General features: G+C 40.8%; 1 protein-coding gene across 3 annotated transcripts in view; it reads right to left on the bottom strand.

The window, feature by feature from the left end:
- SDK1 (sidekick cell adhesion molecule 1) overlaps positions 1–18093 on the bottom strand; it is a 363622-nt gene extending 345529 nt beyond the window's left edge. For 2 of the 3 annotated variants that reach the window (XM_042863994.1, XM_042863995.1), the window contains exon 1: positions 16575–18093. In XM_042863994.1, the coding sequence (XP_042719928.1) occupies positions 16575–17064 (490 nt within the window). In that variant the 5' untranslated portion in view covers positions 17065–18093. The remainder of the gene's footprint in view (positions 1–16574) is intronic. The other variant, XM_042863996.1, reaches the window with a different exon arrangement.
- Positions 18094–22064: the final 3971 nt, after the last annotated feature.

Below are 22064 nucleotides of genomic sequence, written 5' to 3'. Positions count from 1 at the left end.
TCATGAAGCAACTACCATGGTCTGCTAAGCTTCTGGGGGATGATACTTTTGCTGGCTCCTTCAAGACACTGCAGTTATAGATATATGCACATCATCAACATCCAAGGTTTAATTTTGGAAACCTGGATGCTAATTACTTTCAAATAGACATTCTTGATAGCAGCATTATAAAATTCCAGCATAAAGAGACAGAGTGCTATTTAATGCAACAGTTCCACTGCAGAGAGTTCTCAGAGTTCAAAAAGCCAGGAAGCTGTAAGATTCTTCCAATCTCCTGCCTTAGAAATATTAATTTTTGAGTTAACTACTGCATTTCAATCCTATGGCTTATATACTGTGTTTCAGGTTAAGATAACTACTAAGGCATTTAACAAGTAGGTAAATCCGTTCAAGAAATTCTACGTGACATGATGTATTTTCTGTGCTGGTGCATTTTAGTAAATCATGAAATAAATCCATCATGTCTGTGGATGCTCAGACAAGAACAGAAAGTTCTGAGATTATTGCATGCTATTATGAGCATCTAATGAACCGCATACTGGGCTAGCTATACTGATTGCAATGACAAGCAACAGTTGACATTTGACCTTGCTTGCATGAGGAAACAAAGCTATCCTAGATCTCACCACATAACAAAGCCCAGAACTGCCTGTTCCATGGTGCTGGGGAATTTGAAACACACTTAAATCCTAGGGAGCAGCTATGCATAAGGATGCAGATAGAAGGATTCAGCACTCATCGCTCTCATTCTTCATTGACTCCAGAGCAACCCAGAAAAAAACCAAAAAAGGAAAACATTCCTCCCCTGATAACATAGCAGAATCAGGAGCCAAGCAAAAGAGCACACAGTTACTTATAAGCACAGCTGAAATACTTTATCAAGTCTGATTTTCTAAATTCTAAAATAAAGAAATCTGATCAAACTATAATTAAACCAAATTTCATTCCCCCCCTCATCTAGCTACTTTCCACACACATAATTATGAAAATTACTACTTAAACACTGGCCTAAAAAGTCTATCATTCAATAATCAAGATTCTTATTTCTATAAATATTTAGCTTTCTGGCAAGAACTTTCTGAAATAGAAGTAGAAACAGAAAAATGTTTAACTGAAGGCATATAAAAAAGTATTACTTTTCATATTCTTCCTAACATCCTTTTTACACAGTTAGTAATATTAAATTTTTAAATTCCTATTAATATTGTTACTGCTCAGCGTTAAGCCTACAACATAATAAATATTTCATTTCTCTCATGTTAAACACTGCAGGTCATTTATTCTATCTATAATTGTTGCATTTTTAAATAATGGTTTTTTAAAGTTCTTTGACAGTGAAAGGAGACAACATATTACAAAAGAATCTGGGCCGAAGACGTAAGAGGAACCTCATTCTAATGAGCAAACAATCAGAATCAGGCAGATACTTGAAGCAATTGCCAGCTCTAAAAGTTAAAGAGACAATCAAGCAAACAATGGACATTGCTCTGTTTTCCTTGTTACTGGATAACCTGTGCCCCGCAGCATCAAGCACAAATCTTCTGTGAAGAGAAGCTATTAAAATTGGCATTATATGCTTCCAAGTTTATTATCACTTGTTGATTTCCATGCCATATATATGGTATTGCAAACCAAACTCAAACTGATAGCCCTGCTTAAGTCAGTGTCTGAGAGGAAAAAAAAAGAATTCTTTTGTTTTCAAAGATTCTAACCAGTTATAAAAGTATTCCTGAGCAATTTAATGCTTCCAGCATCAATGCAACATCTTTACCTTCACCAACACTTGCAGACTTTTGTGACTTGAAAGGCGGTTCTTTGTCTAGAACTTACTAAACGATGCAATGAAAAGAAGCAGGACCCAAGGATATCAAGTAGTCATTAGGACATACAAAAAGGTAAACAATAAAGGATTTGTCTGCCACTCCAATGGCAGTAACCAAATAAAACTCTTCTATCTACCTCCATTCATAAAACCAATGCAGATCAGAAGGTAACCAGCACAAGATATCTGTTAAATTAAAACCCTTTGAAAGAGTGATGGAACGTGCCATACTTGAGTGCAACACCAATCGTATGACAGGAGGAAACTTGTGGTTTACAAGCAGACTCAAAGATTAGATATTCATTTTGATAAACAGGCTGAAGTAACTGGAACTGAGACACTGAAGGGTGGGAAAGAGAAAATGGCGTAGCCTTCATAATTACTCCTTTGGAGTGCCCACAGACTGCTCCTCTTACAAAACCTCTGCAGCAGCCCTTGGTATTTTTCCCATTCATTTATTTTTTTCAATTTATACATTTCTTTTTCTTGTAACTTCCAATTCCTGAGATATTTATTCTACTCCCTGCCCACAAGGACAGTATTGGGAATTCATAGTTAAGAACTCTAGAAAGATTCTTCATCTTCCAGTAAGAAAGAAGTCATTTATGCAGCAGCTCTATTGTCTCCCACAGAGAACATCCCTTCTGCTAATAGAAATCCTTCTACTGGGTACAAATACAAGCAAGCAATGGGAAAAAGAACAGAATGCCTAATCAACTACGTTTAAGGCTTTAGATTTGAAAATAAGGAAATTAATTCTATCGACTATTTCACATTAACTTGGTGAGATATCAAGCTGCTCTGTGTACCTTGTAAGCAACATTCATCAAAATATACTCATGTTTTTACTTAACAATACACATGAAGATACAGTCTCACATCTTGCCATTCCCTGGTTCCAACAGAACTTCTATTTATTATTTCTTTCCTGCTTTTGATCTCAACAACCCGGTTCCTTTTATTCTCTTAAGTCTCTCACACAAAGCCCAAATTAATCTTTTTTAAAAATACATACATATACTAATCAAACATAATGCAGGAGTCCTTGGCTTTATTATGAGTGACAGTAAAAACTAGTTACCCAAAAGACAAGTATTTACATCACAAAGGACTCACATATCAATTAACTTTTTGCCTCTGAAGGGCATTACATCCCATTAGCAGCCTGAGCGGATGGAGAAATTTCTCCATTCCTGAAACCTGCCAAAGCACATCCACCCTTTTTCACACAAAAAGAAACACATTTGCTTCTGTGCAAAAAATAATAATAATAATAATAATAAATTAGATCAGACTGACATTAAGAAGAGTGCAATTTACAAAATGACATTAAAGAACTTCATTGGGATTAATCTGTGTAACTTCAATAACTGATCAGTTACCCCTACAGCATATGTTGATTACTCTGCTGGAAAAGTTTTCAAACCGTCCCAGCACAACCAAAGCTTTTAAATGCATAGAGAAGAACTATTAGGAATCTTACAGTAACAACTTCCAAAATATTAACTAAAACTCACCATTTCAGAGAATCTTTTTCCGATATGTAAGCTTTACTGAATACTAGCTAAATTTAGAATCATAGAATCACCAAGGTTGGAAAAGACCTTCAAGATCATCCAGTCCAACCGTTCACCTATTCCCAATAGCTCCCACTAAACCATGTCCCTCAACACAACATCCAGTCTTTCCTTGAACACCCCCAGGGTCAGTGACTCCACCACCTCCCTGGGCAGTCCATTGCAGTGCCTGACCACCCTTTCTGAAAAGTAATACTTCCTCATGTCCAGCCTGAATCTCCCCTGCCGTAGCTTGAAGAAGAAGTTGATTTACATCAACTGCTTTCAAACACACTATTTTATTTGTAAAATTACATCGGTTTTTATGTTGAACCCAGCCATACAAACCTTAACCTTCCATTTTAAGACATTAGCTCAGGTGGTCATTAGTTCCCCCTATTAAAAGGATTTGCTGTAATTAGCTGTAGAATAGTACAAGGTCCAAGATACAGCAGAAATGTTCTGTATAAGGAAAAAAAAAAATCTAACACCTCTTTTGTGCCACACAAAAATGTACTAATGCACTTCATTCTTTGCCTACAAATTTAATAGCACACTTAATGAATGACCGATAGTGGTAATTGTTCACCCTTTATTAAGGACTCAGAGCTTGAAACCTGTTGCCTTCAGCTGTTCTTCAAAAATGATACATCTGGAAGATCTGAACGCTTTGTTTCTGACAGAACTACTACACAGAGCTATGGAAAAGCACAGCCAGTAATTGAATAACCCCAAGTGTTTTGACTCCAATGTTATTACGTTTCACAATGCAGATTAATGAGATCTGCGGTCTCCACTTAAGACCATGCAATTCCAGATAGTCTCTTTGTCAATATACAAGGTAGAAAATGAAACTATATTGATGCAAAAACACAAGTTTTGCTTAGGAATACGAAATCCGGCAGCATATATAATTAAATCACAAAAATTAATTTGATACCCTTAAAGTAAATTACAACAGGACATATAACACAACATATTCATATTTATGTCCCTATCTGAACCAAAAATAGTGCAACTTTTGTCTGTCATTTAACTTAAAAATAGCATCTTAAGATTTATTAAGGTGGCAACTTTTTAGATAATTTCAGTATCATTTTCACATAGTCTCAGACAACTAAAAGGTTACAAAGGAGCAATATGCTGCACAATAGCAACAACTGTGACCAAAATGTGAAGCTCAAATTCTTAAAATACATTCCAGTTTATCACTACTGTTAAAAAAAATACATATAGCTGTAGGAAAAGTCTGAAAGGTGTGGACAATACCTATTTACTGTACATAGCAGGATGAGCTGTTTAAGTATTAAACATTGCAAAAAGTTAATGATTCAACTTAAATATCAGAAGATTTTAAAATAAGTTCTGATAATTTTATACAAAATGGGAACAAACAAATCTTGCTGAAGAAAGGAGGAGACCTCCAAACTACACCTGTTTGCAATAACAGACGTTGTCAGTCGGACTCAGCTAAGGATGGGCACGTTACTCAGACTATTTCTGTACCTTATTTCCATTTCTCTTTTTCCCCCTTTTCTTTATCACCACATCTCTCCTGTCAGCAGAATTTAGATAATCAAGTGAAGGCAATTGAGTAGGGAGAAGGAATCGAGGGTGGAAATTATTATTAGGACAAAATTTTCCATCTTACCCTCCATGCTGAGAGCTATAGTTTTGAACTGTCACATAGCCAAAAAAAACCTGCAAGAGTACAGTTATTCAGCTGAATGCCAAATGACACAAAACATTCTTTCAGATATGTTAAAGTAACCCGATAAAGAAGATTTACTCAAAATAGGGCAGTGTCACTTAAATCCTATTTTGGAAAATGCAATTAAGTAAATCAGAAATCATATGGTAATATGTTAATTTCAAACCTTGTTCCATGTGGAAGTAACACTTTGTCTGCAAAATTAACCAAAATAGCAGAAGTTCTTACAAGAACCAATAAGAGAGCTTCACAGGGCTGAAACACACTGGAGACTGAAAATTTCAGTGTATCAATCACAACAGACAGATCTTCATGCACACAGTACATTCTACCAGCAGGCTTATTACATGAGCTCTGAATAGTTCTGTCTTGTGTTTTATTTGCCTCACAGCGTCTGACCAACCAAGCATGAACACAGTTTATTCAGCATGTAACCACTTTTCCAGAATCTCAAGGCAGCTCAGACTTGGATATCTGGAAAAGTAACTGAGAGCTGCAAATATGCATGAAATTGAATCTGCCTTTCACATGGGATGTAAGATTTGACTGAATTAGAGGAAATCCATACCTGGCATCTCCCATATTGGTTTTGGGAGGTCTTTCAGTCAAGGCAGTCATGTTCCTGGAAAAGCACTGTATCTTGTCTTGTAATAAAACAGTAGCAAACATTTTCTTTCTTTCACAAGCAATACCCACAACCTTTGACACATGTTAATGGTTTAAACAGAACTCTTCCAGTAAACACACTGATTTGGATGTTAATTAAATTCAACATTCAAGTGTAAGTGACAACCAGATGCACTGCACAAGCCCAATACCAACACTCCCTAATTGGTTATAAAAAATGTGCAATGTGCCACAGTTTACCAAAGCACCAACACCTATTCACTTTCATGCTGCAGTGAATTTCAAGTCAACATGAGTATCTATGCCATTAATTCTAATAAAGTGACAGCTCACCCTCCACTGCAATGAACATTTGCACAAAAGTTGATTTATCAATAGTTATGAAGTTGAGCAGCTCTACAGAAGGTTATTTAGAATGCTAAGAGCTCTTGTAAGGAAACAGACATCTGCACACATGGAAGAGTGAAAATACAAGATTACTCACCACTTTATTTTTTATTTACAATACAAACAAATTGACCTTGTTTGTATAAACCATCAGAACAGCTATTAAATAATAAAATGCATCACTGATTGTAACAATCAGAAAGATCAATGCGGTGGAATAGCAATACAGGAGGTGTAATAACAAAGGGAGCAGTGCGAATGGAACAGCATTGCAAAGGGAAAGAAAAGGCACTCACCCATCTCTGAAGATCTCAGCTAGCAGGAACAACTCCACAAGGGAGGGATCTCCAACCAGAGATCGTTCCCCAGTGGCAGTCAGCCCTTAAATGAGGTCTAAGAGAGGTGCAGCCAGGCTCCCCCCCCCCCCTTCTGATCACATAAAATTGCCTTCACCTGTGCTCCCAGGGCTGTCCGGGTCCTTTCCCCAGGTGATCAATCAGTGGTTCAGGCCATGATTCAGCAGTTCTCATACACTGATCATTTCTTAACCTAATGAGTCTTTCTGACTGTACAAGCGCAAGCTGACAGTTACTCCTGTGCTTCCCAAGTCAGCCAAGTGATCAAGAGGAGCTCAGTTAGCATCCAGCTACAGATGCCCGTGATGGATGCAAAACTTCTGCACATGGAACTTCAGCTAAGATCAGAATACACCACAGTGGAGTGGCTCTTCCCTAACTGAGAACTACATTGACAGTGATAAAGCTGAGACAGAGTAAAATATTGTCTACTAATTGATCTGCCACCAAACCAGACTTATAAATCACTTGCCTTTGTTATTCTGCTTATTAGTGGGTGAAAGCTTTTGTATTTTGCCATTTCTAAGATAGAAAAATAACTCCTACTTACTCTCCAAAGGATATCCTTCATTTAATAACTACCAAAATGAAACTAAGAATTTAATGGACAATGAAAACACAATCCTACTTGGTTATACCTCAGTGAGAGTAGAACCTAGACCAAAGACTATCATGGCTACACCAAGCAGCCTTTTGGTCTCAGCCACTTAGGGGAAGACACAATTATATCTGAAATAATTTTAAAAGCTCTATCTGCCAAAAGCTTCCTCTGCTGGCAGTTCTTGGTTTTACAGTGACGTTTGTCGGTTTTATTTGTTTGTGTCTCTCCTCACTGACTGCCAAATTACAGAGGAAATTGCCTACAGAAAGGAAATATTAAAATATATGTATTCAGAATGATGTCAAATGTATTAAATTTTTTTTAAAAAGTGTTTTACTCTGTTCAGTCAAAGAGCATTTAGGCTGAAGGTGATAACGTTTGTTGGTGAAAGCTATTTTGCAGGCATCAAGCTTCAATTCTAGATTGTTACAGATAAAAAGTATTCATCTCTGCTTGTGAGAATAAGAATGTCCATGCAGAGCCATGTTACATTTTCTCACTACCTACTTCACCAGTTTTTTGGTTCATTTATAATAGCACAACACCAGGAATTTGAGAATTACAAAATTAAGTTTTAGAACTCACCTGAATTTCTGTAACACACTAAGATTTGCAGTCTTCAAATTTACCAAGCACAACAACTTTTATTGACAACAGTGTGCTCTAACTAGGTGTTCAAGTTTTGGGGATTAGAAGATACAGTTAAATTCAGAATACAGATGATGAGAATTATGTTTGTAAGAAACTTGAACGTAGAAAACTTGTAAGAATCTTGTACAGATAACTAGCAGTAGTACAATTAGGCTTTGTGAATAGGAAATACTTTCACTCAGTCTATGAATGTCAGGAAGTTATTACATAAAATAAGTGTTCTTTTCAAGAGCAGAAAGCACAGACCTCTGAGGAATAGTTCTTGAGTCTTGCACGCTATTTCCAGGAGAGAAGACAATACAAAACAGGACAGCAGTGAGACACACAGATGGGCACACACACAGAGAATTAGACAGTCCTCATCAACCTGGACAGCAGAGTTTCCATCATATTGTTAACAACATAACAGGAAAGCTTTTTGTATGCATCACAGAAAAATGGAGTTCTCGCAGATTTGAAGTGACACCGATGGAAAGAGTTTCTCCTTGGTGAGGACAGCAGAGAAAAATGCATAAGGCTACTCTTCTGCAAAACAGCATTAGTGTGATTGGTTAGATTCAGTCAGTTTCTTGATGACGAAGGAAGAAAATAGTCCCAAACAGTCAGCAAAAGTCAGAGGCACAGATTCAAGAGAACTTAAAAACAAAATTATCCACATGTTTAAATACATGTATTCAGAGACACTGTTAGATAATTCCCTTCCCTTCTCCTACCCATTTCAGTACTGCAGCAGCGCATCACTTTCCATTTGTTCCATGTTACAATAAACACACCACCTTTCAATGCATGCCATGGTGCTATACATTTCATTTCTGATCCCTGCATACCATCTAGTTATTTAAGAAGCACTTAGTCATGAATGTCCTCTGCACTTCCTCACAAATAAGTAATAAGAAATAAAGAATGTTCTCCAGCGTGCAAGGAAGACAACAGTGACTGCTGCATTAGACAAAAATGTTGGTTGAGCAAACAGTATAATAAAATGCATCTTCTTCTGTATGTCCAGATGTTAGGCATAATCAAATTGTAGCTTCATTTCATTCTTAGTAGTATTCTTAGAAGGCTGTAATGCTACTGAACAGACTTCCTATGAACTCAATGCCAAAAGCACTTGTCAAAGCCACAACATATACAGCTAGATAAACATGAATCTGAGGATGGAAGTAGGGGCTATCAGATCTTCTGATTTCCGTGTAGTAATGAGTCACAAACTCAGCTTCATCCCGGAATCAATGTGGGACCATTTTAGCAACATGTACTGGAGTTATGTATCATTACTCTCTAGTTTCTAGTCCAAGAGTGCTATACCTAACAAATTATTTTTTAGATAACTTGTTAGACCTAGGAGTTTATTTTTAAAAAATATGGCTTACTGCTTGAAAGACCATAAAGTGATTTAAAGAGACCTAAGGGATAATGATTTATCTACCAGAATCAACTTTCTCCTCAGACTGCTGCAATAGCACTTGGAAATGTGAAAAACAGGATGAAAGATTCAAGTTATCTGCCTGAAAAACACAAACGCTTTATCACTTATCGAGAACAATACTTCACAACTTATCTGAACGCGGTGACATACCATAAGATTGTACAATCCACTCCCACATTTTGCATAAAGTAGTGCTAAAGGCTTAATTTTATCAGTTGGAGCCTCTATCATCGTTTTTACCTGCTGAGTCTGCATGTTGGATACAAGCATTAAAAAGTAGCACCTGTGAAATTTGCAACTTAAGTAGACAAGACACAGGAAAAAAACATTTTTCACTTCATAGATCTCAAGAATTTATATATAAGGGGATTAAGAGGAATATTTGCATTGCTTAACTTTAGTACTTCCTTTATAAGCCTCCTTCTAAAGGGAGGAATTCCCTTAAAGTGTCTTTCAGAAAAGAAATCCAAAGTTAAGTCCTCTAAACCACCCCAGGAAAGTACTAACCTTCCTATTTTCTCTCCAGGAGCACCAGCCTCCAAATGCTCCTTCATTAGGCAGTGCAATTCTCTTGTATTTTGCCTATGCCCGAAAGCTCTCTCACAGTTTCCCCTGATCTTAGCAATGGCTGCCAGGACCACATGCCACGGCCATGTATTCCCATCACTGCTGTTGCACTGTCCCTGATAGATGAGTGAGCCCAGTTTCAGCTAGCTCAGGGAGCAAAACCAGCTCAACATTAGCTTTACAAATGCTTAGCTTTCCAAAGCCCCTATTTTTTAATATTGGTGAGGTGCAAGTCGTAACACTGGACATTTTACAGATGAAACATGTGATTAGCAACAAGCTATCATGTAGTCTATACAGTAACAGCTTTATCGTCTTTAGCAGCAATGACAGAACAAGAAGTGACTAGATAAATCAGAAATACACTAACACAAATAACATGCATGTCTAGAAGCCAAGAATCTGCATAATGCACAGATCTTACAAAAGCAGTCAGAGTAGTTTAAAAGTAATGAAGTCAATGCATGTGCTAAAATAAAGGTTCTTACCTTCTCAGCCACATAACCCTTTGAATTCCAACTGTGAATGCAACATGACCTAATTCCTACAGAATGCACTGGATATTCTGGGGAGGTGATGTTTCAAAGATCACGTCCACAGTTCATCTGAAAGTTTTACTTAGGTGCAAAATAAATAAATAAAATGGAAAAAATCGCTGCATGTATTTCTTACCTATTCATAACCAATGAACTGAGATAACACTACAGTTCCCATAAGAAATCTGCAGTTTAACAGAGTTAAACTGACAACACGTGAATAAGAAAATAATTTTTTCCAAGGGAATAAAAATCACGAAGTTGTCTGAACTTCTCAGTAAGACAACCAACATCATCACAGGCAGGAACAGCCAGGGACCCCAGCTTCTTCAGAAACAAATCTTTCATGGAGTGATATTTTTGTTCTGCATGAGCTATATGGGAGCAAAGGCACATGGAGAGAAGAGCCTTTATTCAGTAGAAAATACTCTATAGTCACTCACACACAGAAAGCAACACTCACGAACCACCTGCTTTCCAGCTGTAATAACTATAAGCAGTCTAATCCAATGCAATGCCATAGCTGCTAACAGTTCTTCCTTTAAAACACACAAAAGTCTTCTTGTGCTTAATTTAAAACATTTCAAGTAAATGAAAGATGGGGCCGAGCACTGACAAGAAAACAAAACACTGAAAAACTGATCAGTGAGCAGCATTCTTAGCTTCTAACTAGGGTAAGACAGAAAAACATTATGTACCAACTCAAACTTAACCATTATGCTCATGCATGAGAAATGTGGATTAAAGATGTACAAGCTACCTTAGTTCTGGCATTTTCCACCTCTGAGCAAATCTTGGTGAAAGTTATCCTAGTTGACACAGTTTCAAGAAGAAAACTATTCTGGAGACCACAAAGGGATCAACAAATCATCAGTTTGTTCACCAAAAGGTATTTAAATACATTAGATATTTACATATGCAAAGGACTTCTGCATATACAGTTGAAAAAGCTCATACCACAATGAACTCAGCACAAACAGGGGTTTGATCTGCATGGAATCTAATTGCTTTCAGTCTGCCCACAGACTCGTTACAGCAAAAAGGCCCAGGTGAGTCAAGAAAGCAGCCCCTTCAGAACTGATGCTCAGGTAAAGCTGTACACAAAGTTGCTAAATGGTTGAGAACATTTTATTTTCATCAACAGTGCTTTCAAGATACGCAGGTGTGTGCCCTTAAGAACAGAAAACAAAAAATTCCCCTTTGAGACATCTAAAAGTCCAAGACCTTCACACAGCTTTGTAATTATTCACCATAAGACTTCTTATTAAAACTTCTGTGGTTTAATCAGCCAGATAATCTTCCAAATATTAGTCAATACTTGTCTTTGTTGTTCAAAATAGCCAGAAATAACAGAGCCTTCCAGAACAGCCTTCCAAGGGCAAGCAGGAGCACCCATTCCCTTTCTTTTTTCTTGAGTGATGTGAAAGACACACTGCAGAACTCTGGGACTAAACCACCCCAATCTCCCTCCATACCTACGCTACTCCTGATCTAAGTATCTCCTGGTGATGTATGAACAGATCCTAGACAGACTATATCAAGGCTGCTCCAAAAGTAATGCCTCCTGTTTTATTATGTCGCCCCATGACATCAGAGACAGATGTTGGTTATACAGCAGTAGAAGTTGAACCTTCCTGTCAATATTTTGTTCCACGTTGCCACATGACAGACAGCAGCAGAGCGCCTGTCTGACAAAGCAGAGTTTGACATGAAAGCGCAGATGGAGCAAAGGTGTGCAGACAAATGTGGAAAAAATTGCACCCACTGACATTCATTGATGCTGAATGTTTATGGAGACCAAATGGTGGACGTGAGCACAGTGAGGTGGTGGGTGGTGCGTTTCAGCAGCAGCACAGCAGGCTGCCTCTGATTTGTACCAGTGTGACAGGCTGGCTTTTGTTCATCAGTAGCAAAAACGCAGAGCTAACGGTGGTGACTACATTGAAAAATAGTGTTTTGTAGCTGAGAATTTGCTCTAGCAAATAGCATTATTGTGCTCTTGGAAAATGTTGCAGTTTCCATGGAAATAAATGGGAGGCGTTACTTTTGGAGCAACCTGTGTACAGTCTTGCTGCCTCTCTAATTGCACAATAACAGTGCACTCTCACGAAACTCTCTGAAGCAGTGCACTTTAAATGTTGGCAGATATGTATCTCTTTAAACTTGCTTTGAGAAATATTGAGAGGAAGTAATATTTCAGCCAAAGATAAGCAGAGGAAGCAAACTCACATTTACCACAGCAGAGAGAGTTAAAAGTTGGATATTACCACAGAAAAATTCTGCTCTCTCCATTCCATTTCTCTTTAGACTGAGATTGTAACTCCTCCTTCAAATCCATTTATTAGTATTATAATTACAAACCCAAATAATTAATCTGCTAAAAAAAGCTATTACATACTTAAAACGTTATTCTAAAGAAAGGGAACACAACTAAATCCAGTACACACAAATGAATTTCCAGTAAATAGCAGCAGAATCTTTTGGAATTAGAAATGCATCATTCAACATGTAATTCATAATGGCAAATACCACGCTCACATCTAAATGTCTCCCTGTCCTTCCAACACCTCGCTGCTCTATGCAGGTAGCTGATCATCTCTGAACATCAAGCACAGTTGGAAATTTTCTTGAAAACATTTCCAGACCTTTATAAGTAGCAAAAGATCAGATATTTGAATTTAAAAAGCAGGCAGCATTTTCTACTACCTCCCATATCACTGCTTCTGTCAAAACATAACAGATATCAATACCACCTTAAATATGCATTCAAGTCCTTGTAGAATGCTGAATTATAGATTTCAGCAAGTGTCATGAAAAGATTACTCTTCCATTGCTGTTAAAATAAGAAAAATCAGACAAGCTTCTCTTTCTTAATATTTGAAGATAACCATCTCCTGTTAGAGAAACTTAAAGCTATGAACTGGCTTTTTCTATTTCAAAATCATTCTGAACTACAACCATCAATCCAAAAGGAGTATATTTTCTACGTATCTTTTATTCTTCAACAAAATAAGACATTCACAGGTACTTAAATCAATTAAGACACGCAGAGTAACTTCCAGCAGCTTCCAATCTCTTCAAATAAGCAGAATTTTCCTATTTTCATGCAAACAGTCTAGCATTTCAGTGAACGTTTCATAACGCAGAAGCCATCAGTGTTCGTTAGCCTCATATGTAACCAATATTCCAATCTGCAAAGAGCTCTGTGTATTCAACAGGACCATGCAAAGGCCTGAGAGACCCCTGAGCTGGAGGTCACTGCAGGATAACGTTCTCCCAAGCACAGCAGTTACCTCGTGCAAATGAGTCACTTCTCCCATCACCCTGCAAATTCTAATTTGATAATTATGGTGATTATCAGTTAGCACCTCACCACTATTTGATGACACACTATGACTTAAGGCTAGCTAGCATCTAACACTCACATTTAACAAACATGCCATAGAAAGAGGCATCATGGCAGAAGACAACAGACATCTCCTTACTTCTATATGTTGAAGTATTCAGACTCTTACACACTAATTTTCATGACATTTCACATTCACAGATGGACCAGTGTGGTAAGCAGGGTGCGACATGCACACAGTATGAGGGGTGTCTATGCAAGACCTGCAACCAGAAGAGCAGTGGGAGCACAGCTCCGGGCTGTGCTATGGAACAGGCCATAGCATTGCTCATCCATCAGCTTCTTCCACTATCAGAAGGACTGCACTACCTGCAGTGAGGTTTGGGGAAAAAATTGTTATTGCGTACCATAAGCCAACATAAGATTCATAATAATTAAATTTACTTTGAAAAGGAAAAAGCAATCATATAAGTCATTATAACCAACTATATAACACAACTGCTAGAGAAGATGGAGAAGCTGAAAATCTAAGTGCAAAATGAATTTACAAGTGATTTCATCTACTGTTTGCCTCTAGATCTGCTTTAACACAGATGATCATTCAAGTCTAGAGAATACTCAGACAACCTGTTGGAGTTGAAAATATTTTCTTCCATTCACTTTACAGAACAACGTACTTAATCTCAATGACTGTACCTAATACATTTCCATAGCATTTAGAACTTGTATTTGAGTATACTTATTACTTTAATGCTTAAGTAATTGTTACAGAAACATTAGCTGGTTACAGCATAATATTATGAGATTCTCATCACAGACAACGGTGGCCTGTATATTTAGAACGTTCATTTTCTCTATCACACAGTAAGATTGGAGCCATAGAATTCTTTCCTGCACAAGATCACATCAATCCAATGCAAAGCTTTTGAGATTGTACCAGAATTTCTATTTTCAAGAAGGACGTCAATAAAAATTGTCATCATCTCTCTAAATTTTGGCAATGATGAATGTTTCAGACTCCATTTGAACTCAGAGAGCAAAGAGAACCGTGACTTAGAAATAAACACGACATTTGTGAAAAGCACTGAGCATTAAGACCTTCACGTCGCTTTGTGAGTCAACCAATTTTTGAAGACCTACCTGCATTTTTTGCACTATATTAAGAGGAACAATGTATTTTATTTTTTTCTTCATTCATTGCTTAATGCTTTCTAAACTCCACACCTTTACCCACACCAATATTGCTCAGAAATAACACATCTCACTCTCTTCACATCCCATCCCACCCATCCCTTGGTCACAGATGGACACAAGCCAACTTGGTGTTAGGACTTTTCTTAAGGACTTCTCTTATCCTGTAACTCCTAGAGATAGGACCAACACTACTGCATGTGCTCAGCAATCTGAAATACTCTATCGGAATATTTTTGTCATAGTTTGTGCCAAAAAAAAAAGTTTCAACTCACTTTGTGATCCAATTAGATTGTTGGATTATTACTCAGCCACAGAAAACTGTTTTACACAACATCTGCACTGCTTCCTGAATAACTTGCCCTTACAACTGCCTTAAATGAAAACTCTTTACATTTTTAATGTATGCTTCAAGAATAATCAGTGCTTGTCTTCCAAACCTAAGCGTCACGCTGGCATCTGTCAACAACCACCAACAGGAAAAAAAAAAGTTACGTGAATTGTAATTTGAGGGGAGAATTATTTCAGGTATGCCTTGTTTCAGGATAACAATATCCTGTTAGGGCTTGCAGGCCTCTGCATAAGCACTTTGGGAATGGGAATGACAGCATAAACAAAGCGCTGAAAAAGGTTTCTTGGGGTGGAGTCCATTTTTAAACACTGGATTAAAATCCTTCTGTATCCTGAGGCTCCAAACTTTTCAAAGGTGCAGCAGTAAACCCTGAGCAGGCAAACTGCTGCAGACTTGGCTCTGTAACCCTCAACTCAGCAGCCCATCCAGCTATTAAAGCTGAATGCACCGTTGTTCCCTCTGAAATACCCGACAACAAAGAACTAAAAAACAAAGACCATTCCCCTACATGGAGCATGAACTTCCGCTGCAATAACCAACTCCTCGTCCCACACGACACAGCCCTGCGTTGTACGACACGCCAGTCAGACAATGCACACTGCAACAAAACTCAGCCCAGCAAAGAAAGTGAAAGCTGCGTTTGTTCAGCACGTTACAGCAGCCAACTGTAATGCTCCTGCCTGCCATTTATCGCCTGCTCTGTCAAAGGATTATTAAGAATTAAGCTTCGTTTGGCAATTTTTTATTTCTTGAGAAGGGAATTTACATGCACAGTGACGGACACTTGATATTTAACGTCTATTGGTCGACTCTGACCCTGCGTTTACAAGTGACTCATTTGACTGCAAGGATCTCTGATGTGGAAATGCTCAGATACGAATCAATTGCAGTTTTTGTCTCGGGTAAATGTTACTTGGCAATCCGAAAGAAACGAACAATGCTCGAACCAAGGTTCACATAGAATAGCACTCATATGCTTAAAGAATTCCTTTTACATGCCCTGCTTTAGTTCTAGTAGGCGGATTTATGAGTCCCCTTCTCCTAATAACTTATCTCAGTGCAGTGTTTTTAAACACAACCAGCAGTTAACTCCTCTGCTGCCTGAGTCAAAAAAGCACAGAAACACACAGAGAGACTGAAGTAAATACAAGCGTAGATTCGGTCCTGATAAGCCATTGATTCTTTGTGGGAGATGGGGATAGAGGAAGGATAGGAGGATGAGAAAAGGAAACATGCAGATACAGTCTGCAAATCCTTGCTCCATCAAGAAAGAATCGTGCATAATGAATGACTGTTCCTGCATGAAATCAACTCCCTGCAAATTCTGCAGTTTCCCTCTGACAGGAACAAAGTGAAATGGTATATCTTTACCCGAGTAAAACTGCCTTCCTCTTGGAAGGCAGATGCAACATTTCTATAAACAAAAATGTCTCTAGCCTTACCTTGTGCCAGCGCTTGCAACATGTGGAGCTGTAGCAACAGAAACGCCCACCATCGTCGACAGAGGAAGAAACAGAAGTTTAACTTCATCATCATTTCGTCTCGCCTGCTATTCCTCCGGGCAATAATTTCACGATCCAGCTCCCTTCCAACCATCGCTGCCTCACTGATCCCCATCCGATCCGACTGCCTGCCACTCCTGACAGCGCTTTGGTCATCGCTCACTCGGCACCCCGAGGCCAGGCTCTCTTTGGTGGACTGGGAACATCGCCAGCTGCCTTTGCCCCGGAGTTTTGGGGGAACAGAAAGCCCCACTTCACAGGAACCGAGGGCTCTTTGATTTGTGCTCACTTTGCATGCAGCCCGAAAGCAGCACTCTGTGTGCCTCACCGTATTATAATTACCCACGAAGTCAGTGTTTCTTGTGGAAGTATTGACTGCACCGAAACAACCAGTCAGAAATGTGAAACACATGTTTCTCCGTGCTGTCATATCCAATGCCTTCAACAGGGAAGGAGCAAGTTTATTGGCGTCAGTACTTCAGTAAATCCGGATCCTTTGGCACATTGCTAACAGCAACACAGAAGGATGGATCCATCTCAGCCAGCAGCACACATCCCCACAGCACCTTTCATACCGCAAGGATGACGGCAACTGTTACCCCTGTGATATTCACCAAGCGTAGGGAATCTTCCGGCATGTGTCCCATTCTCCCATAAAAACCTCGGAGTGGAAGGGTTAAACTCGTGTAAAGGGGTGGGAAGAAAAGCACCAACGGGAAAAAAAAAAAATACTAATTGAAAGTATCTCGCTCTTCCTTGCGCCGAGGATTTATTTCAGACAATTTCAAGATTAGCCATGCAGACAGGTTAGTCTCCAGATATCCCCGCCAAGCTCCGCATAGTTTGTATTAATCCGATTTTCCTCTGGATACAAATCTCTCCCGTCAATAGAAGGGGCTGAAGGGTCCTCGTGAGGTAAAGCGAGCGGCTCCGGCACTGATTGCAGCCGGCCGTGCCGTGAAACAGCCGCAGGCCGGCGGCGGCGTCACCTGAACTCACGTTCAGCCCGAGGTAGGGAAAAGCTCAGCCGGTCGTATTTCCCTCCTCCTCCAAGATTGGCGCCGGTTTCCTCCTCTTCGCAGGGCGACCAAAAAAAAAAAAAAAAAAAAACAAGAAAATCAATCACCTCTCGCACGTAACGCGTTCTGCTTCTGCCCGGCTACGGACGCAGCAGCGGAGCCAACCCGCAGCTGGGCGGCCTCCGGGGCGGGGGGGAGCGACATCTCCCGAAACAAACAGCAACAAGGTGAAATCCGCCCGGCTGCTCTGGCTGTCGGCTGTGCTCGCTCCGCCGGGCGGCTCTTTCCTCGCAGCGGCTGTAAACACGAAAGCAACGCGCTAGCACCGCGGCGGCGGCAATGGGAGCGCATCCAAAGGGGAAAAAAAAGAAGCGCCGAAGGTCTTCGCGTTCAAACAATGCATCGGGTATTGTTCCAGTCCCGCCTTCCGTAAAGGGAAAAGTTTCGTGGGAGATCCCCTCCCCCCCCACACACACCGAACAGAAAGGGTAGCTCTGCCGGGCAGACACCCGGGATGCAAGTTAAAAACAAAGCACCTCAGCTTGAAGTTGAGCCAACGAACGCCCCCCGTCCGCCCCCCGCCGGGGGGCCCCCCGCCTCCTAAAGGCGGACTGAACTTTTCTTACCCCCTTCAGCCCCAGCCCGGCCGTCCCCTCCCCCGGCGGCCGCCTCGCGCTCCCCCCGCACCTCCGCACCGCTCCGCGCTGCAGCCGCACCTCCCGCCCTCGGCTTCCCCCCCACCTACACCTAAGCGGGGCAGCAGCCTCTGCGGCGCAGCCCCACGGGCGGTGTGGACATGTACGGAACTATCAGGACGGGGCGTGAGGGGTGCATTTCGAGACAGGTTCTGCTCTCTACAGACGACAGAAGAGGAGGGGGCGACTCTCCGCCCCGCGCCCGGCAGGACCTGCCCGCGGCCGCCGCTGCAAACATCGCCGCGCTCCTCCCTCCGCCGGACGCCGATTGGTCGGAGTGCGCGCGGGGCAGGGAGGGCGCAAAGAGCCGCGGGCGCGCAAGCTTGGCGGGACGTCGCGCCGCGTCCGCGCGCATCTCTAACGGCCGCGCGCGTGCGCCTCGGGGGGATTTTGTCCCGCGTCCACGCGCCTCCCTAACGGCCGCGCGCGTGCGCGCCCGGCGGGCCGTTATGTCGCGTCCCCGCGCTCGCGGCGCCCCCTAGGCGCGTGCGGCGCCGCTGTGCCGGTGGCTCCGGGGCACGCTGGGCACGCCCTGCAAGGCCGGGGTGCGGCCGCTCCGGCGCGCTCGTTCCCGGCAGCTATGCTTTTCTTTTTTTTCTTTTTTTTTTTTTTGCGGTAGAAAAGAGCAGGTATGTGACACAGCGCCGGCGAGCCCGGAGGGAGGAATTAGCCCTCCTCCTGCTCTTTGCGGTGTGGTGAACGCAGCCCGCGAGGCTGGCAGCGCAGCGAAGTTTCCGAGCTCGGGTGCGTTCGGTGAGCACAGGAGTGTTTAAGTTACGGCTGGCAGCTCCTGCTCCTTTATTTCCCTTTTTTTTTTTTTTTTTTTTTTTCTTTTTTGCTGCTGTCTCTATGACAGAGTCACAGAGGCGAGCACAGTAAATCATCGCATCAATTCCAAGGTCGCTTTACCGAGGGTTATTCAGCACGGCACCTCCCTCACCGCCCTCTGTCACTTCATAGCACCAAAAATAGGCGAAGTTTCTCCGCTCCCAGCAGTGCAAGGCGGGCTGCTTCTCCCCATTCCAGGTGTTTCGACCCACACAACTGCAAGGCATTCCCTGCGCACCCTCTGCCGTCTCTTCCAGGTGTTCCAGAGCTGCCTGCTCCTCCCAGCATTCAGCAGCTCGTGAGCTTTACAACACCCATTGCCATCCATTCTTTCTTTTGCCCAGTGCAGGAAAACCCACTGCCTCCCGTGCTCATGAAGTCACTGTGCTGAAGGCACTCTCCTGGTCGCTGAGAGGAGCTGCGGTCAGTGCTTGTTCTTCCTTGCAGACATCTGCATGGAAATAGCCATTGGGTGCTGCCTTGCACCTCATGCTATGGGTGTGCATGTGAGACCACGTGAGTAACACAGATACCAAAATCCAGTGTTAATGATTTGCCCTTCAACACATCCAATTTGAGAAAAATCCAAAGCAAAGCCAATTCAGGTTGTGCTGTGTTCAGAACAGGCCTTAAGGAAGCACTGCTGTGTTTGTAACAGCCATCACACCATTAATAACAGCAGTGACGAGGAAATGCTTAACGAGTCACCTTGGGTGGGACTGCTGGGTCCCATTTTATCTTGGCTGGAAATGGAAAGCACATTTCATTGTGGTTTTGTTTTGTTTTCAGCTGCTCCAACCAAAGGAGTGTGGGGCTGTTGATTCGCTGGCTGGTGGGAATGTTGGGTTAAGATGGTCAGTTTGATAAGTAAGAAAATACTCAGCACTTCCTGGTTGTGTTATAGGGGAGGGGATTTGTGCTGGTTACATCACTGGTGTCTAAAGCTGCTGGAAGAATCATTGTCAAACAGCTCAGTTTTAATGCCCAGATGCCACAGAGGAGAAATGCTAATTTCCGTTACCTAGCTTAATTAAAGTGAAAACTGATTTCTGTTCAGAATTAATACATTTCTTTCTAACAGTTTAAAACTGTTCAGCGTATAATTATAGGAATAAGAAATTAACCCATTTCCACCTTCAGGCCTTGCTTTTTAAGTATCATTTAAATGTGCTGGTGTTTTTCAGCCTGCGTCACCAGGGGTTTGGGGTGAAATGTTCTCAGCCAGTTATTAGTTTACTTTTAACAACATTACCACAAAGATAAAGTCCCTATAACCTGTCTCAGAAGACATCTGTGGATTTTTTTTTTTCCATTTGCCTTGTTTCCAATGACTGTATTTAATAGTGGACAAACTAAGATAATATGTGTGAAGTTTCATTATCCAGATTGGTAAAAGGGTTCCACCATTCTGCTGCCTCTGTTTTGTGCTGCTTCTTCCCTTTCCTACACGTATGCATCAAACATAGAGCAGGAAGAGTAGGAGAAGAACAGCTCTGCCACCTGAAAAAACAAACAGTAATCTAAGGGGAAAAAAAGAGGGCGTGAGGTTTTGGGGTTTTCTTGTTTTCTAGGAATCATGAAGAAATGATAGAAGTGACATAGGTAGTTGCATTTAAAGGTGAAGAAAAAGTAATAAAAGGGTTTTTTCCCAATGGCTGTTGTACTGTGCAATGAGCTATACATGTGGTAAGAGTCCTATGGGCTGCAGATTTGCATAATTAGTAGAGAATAGAGGGAAGTTTTATTTACATAAATAAACAAAACATGGTGAGCCAATGAGGCAAAAGAGAAAAGAATAGAAGATTCCACTCCCCAAGATAGGTTGCTAATGAACAGCAGCTTCTTGCCAAGAAAATCAGCCACAGAACGGCTGCAAGAAAATCTTGCTAATATTGTACAGCCTTAATTTTTATTCTCATTCTGCCAGGATACCAAGGATACTTTGCCTGCTATTGCAAGTAACTTGTCAGAAATAGTGTTACTGCCTTCTAGTACCAACAGGCATAAATGTGTCTTCAGGTTTATACAGTTGTGTAAACTGGGTGTTAATGTTCTAGTAAAATCTTTATCATAGGTACTGAGGAATGTTTCTAGCCTGTAGGTAAGAGGGCTTCTTGTGGGTATCCTGGAAACAATTTTGTGATTTGTTTTTATACTTCCATTTTTTTTCCTTTCTCCAACTGTAAGTGCAAAACTGAAGGCAAGCAGTTGCATTAGCTACTGCATGGTTGTCCCAGAAGATTTTTATATTACCTTTCTTTCTCTCCCAAGGGAGGTGGAGCTTTAGAAAACAACGAGAGTAGAAGGTAACTTGCTCTCAGATAGGATTGTTTTTCAGCACACTAAATCAACCTGAATGCAGTAACTAGTGGAGGGGGCTAAAATCTTCGTTAGTAAGGGTATATTCCCAAGGGTCACTAGCCAGCTGCTCTGCTTTTATGGTGTAAATATGCTTCTGCATCAATAATAAAGATTGGAAGAGAAGAAGAGAAATATCACATTACATAGCTGAAAGTCTCAGGGGACAAATTAAACAATGACTTCACCACACTTCTAGAAGTATCTGCTGCAATGAACACAGTTACAAGAACAAGAATAACTCTCGTTAAATTTTACTGGGCTTAAATAACTTAATGTGATGCCACTTAAAAAGCCCCAAAACAAACAGAATGACAGATTATTGTTTTCTCCGTGTGGCTTGAATTTACATAAAGGAAATTAGAAAAAGATTTATATACCTTTTAGGTTTGATTTTAAATTCAGAATGCTAGCAACTTCAGAGTTAAATTTGTTCAGCTGCTACTTAATGTTATTGTGCTTAAGTGTTTGAGAACAGGCAAGGTGCAGCTCTAAGGCGCAGCAGTAGAAGTTGAGTGCAGAGTGAAGAG

Source organism: Lagopus leucura, unplaced genomic scaffold (genome assembly GCF_019238085.1).
Source record: "Lagopus leucura isolate 7727_CA_CO unplaced genomic scaffold, USGS_WTPT01 Super-Scaffold_760, whole genome shotgun sequence".
Taxonomy (NCBI): Eukaryota; Metazoa; Chordata; class Aves; order Galliformes; family Phasianidae; genus Lagopus; species Lagopus leucura.
The sequence above is the reverse complement of the archived record's forward strand: the minus strand, read 5'-3'. Positions and strand labels throughout refer to the sequence as shown.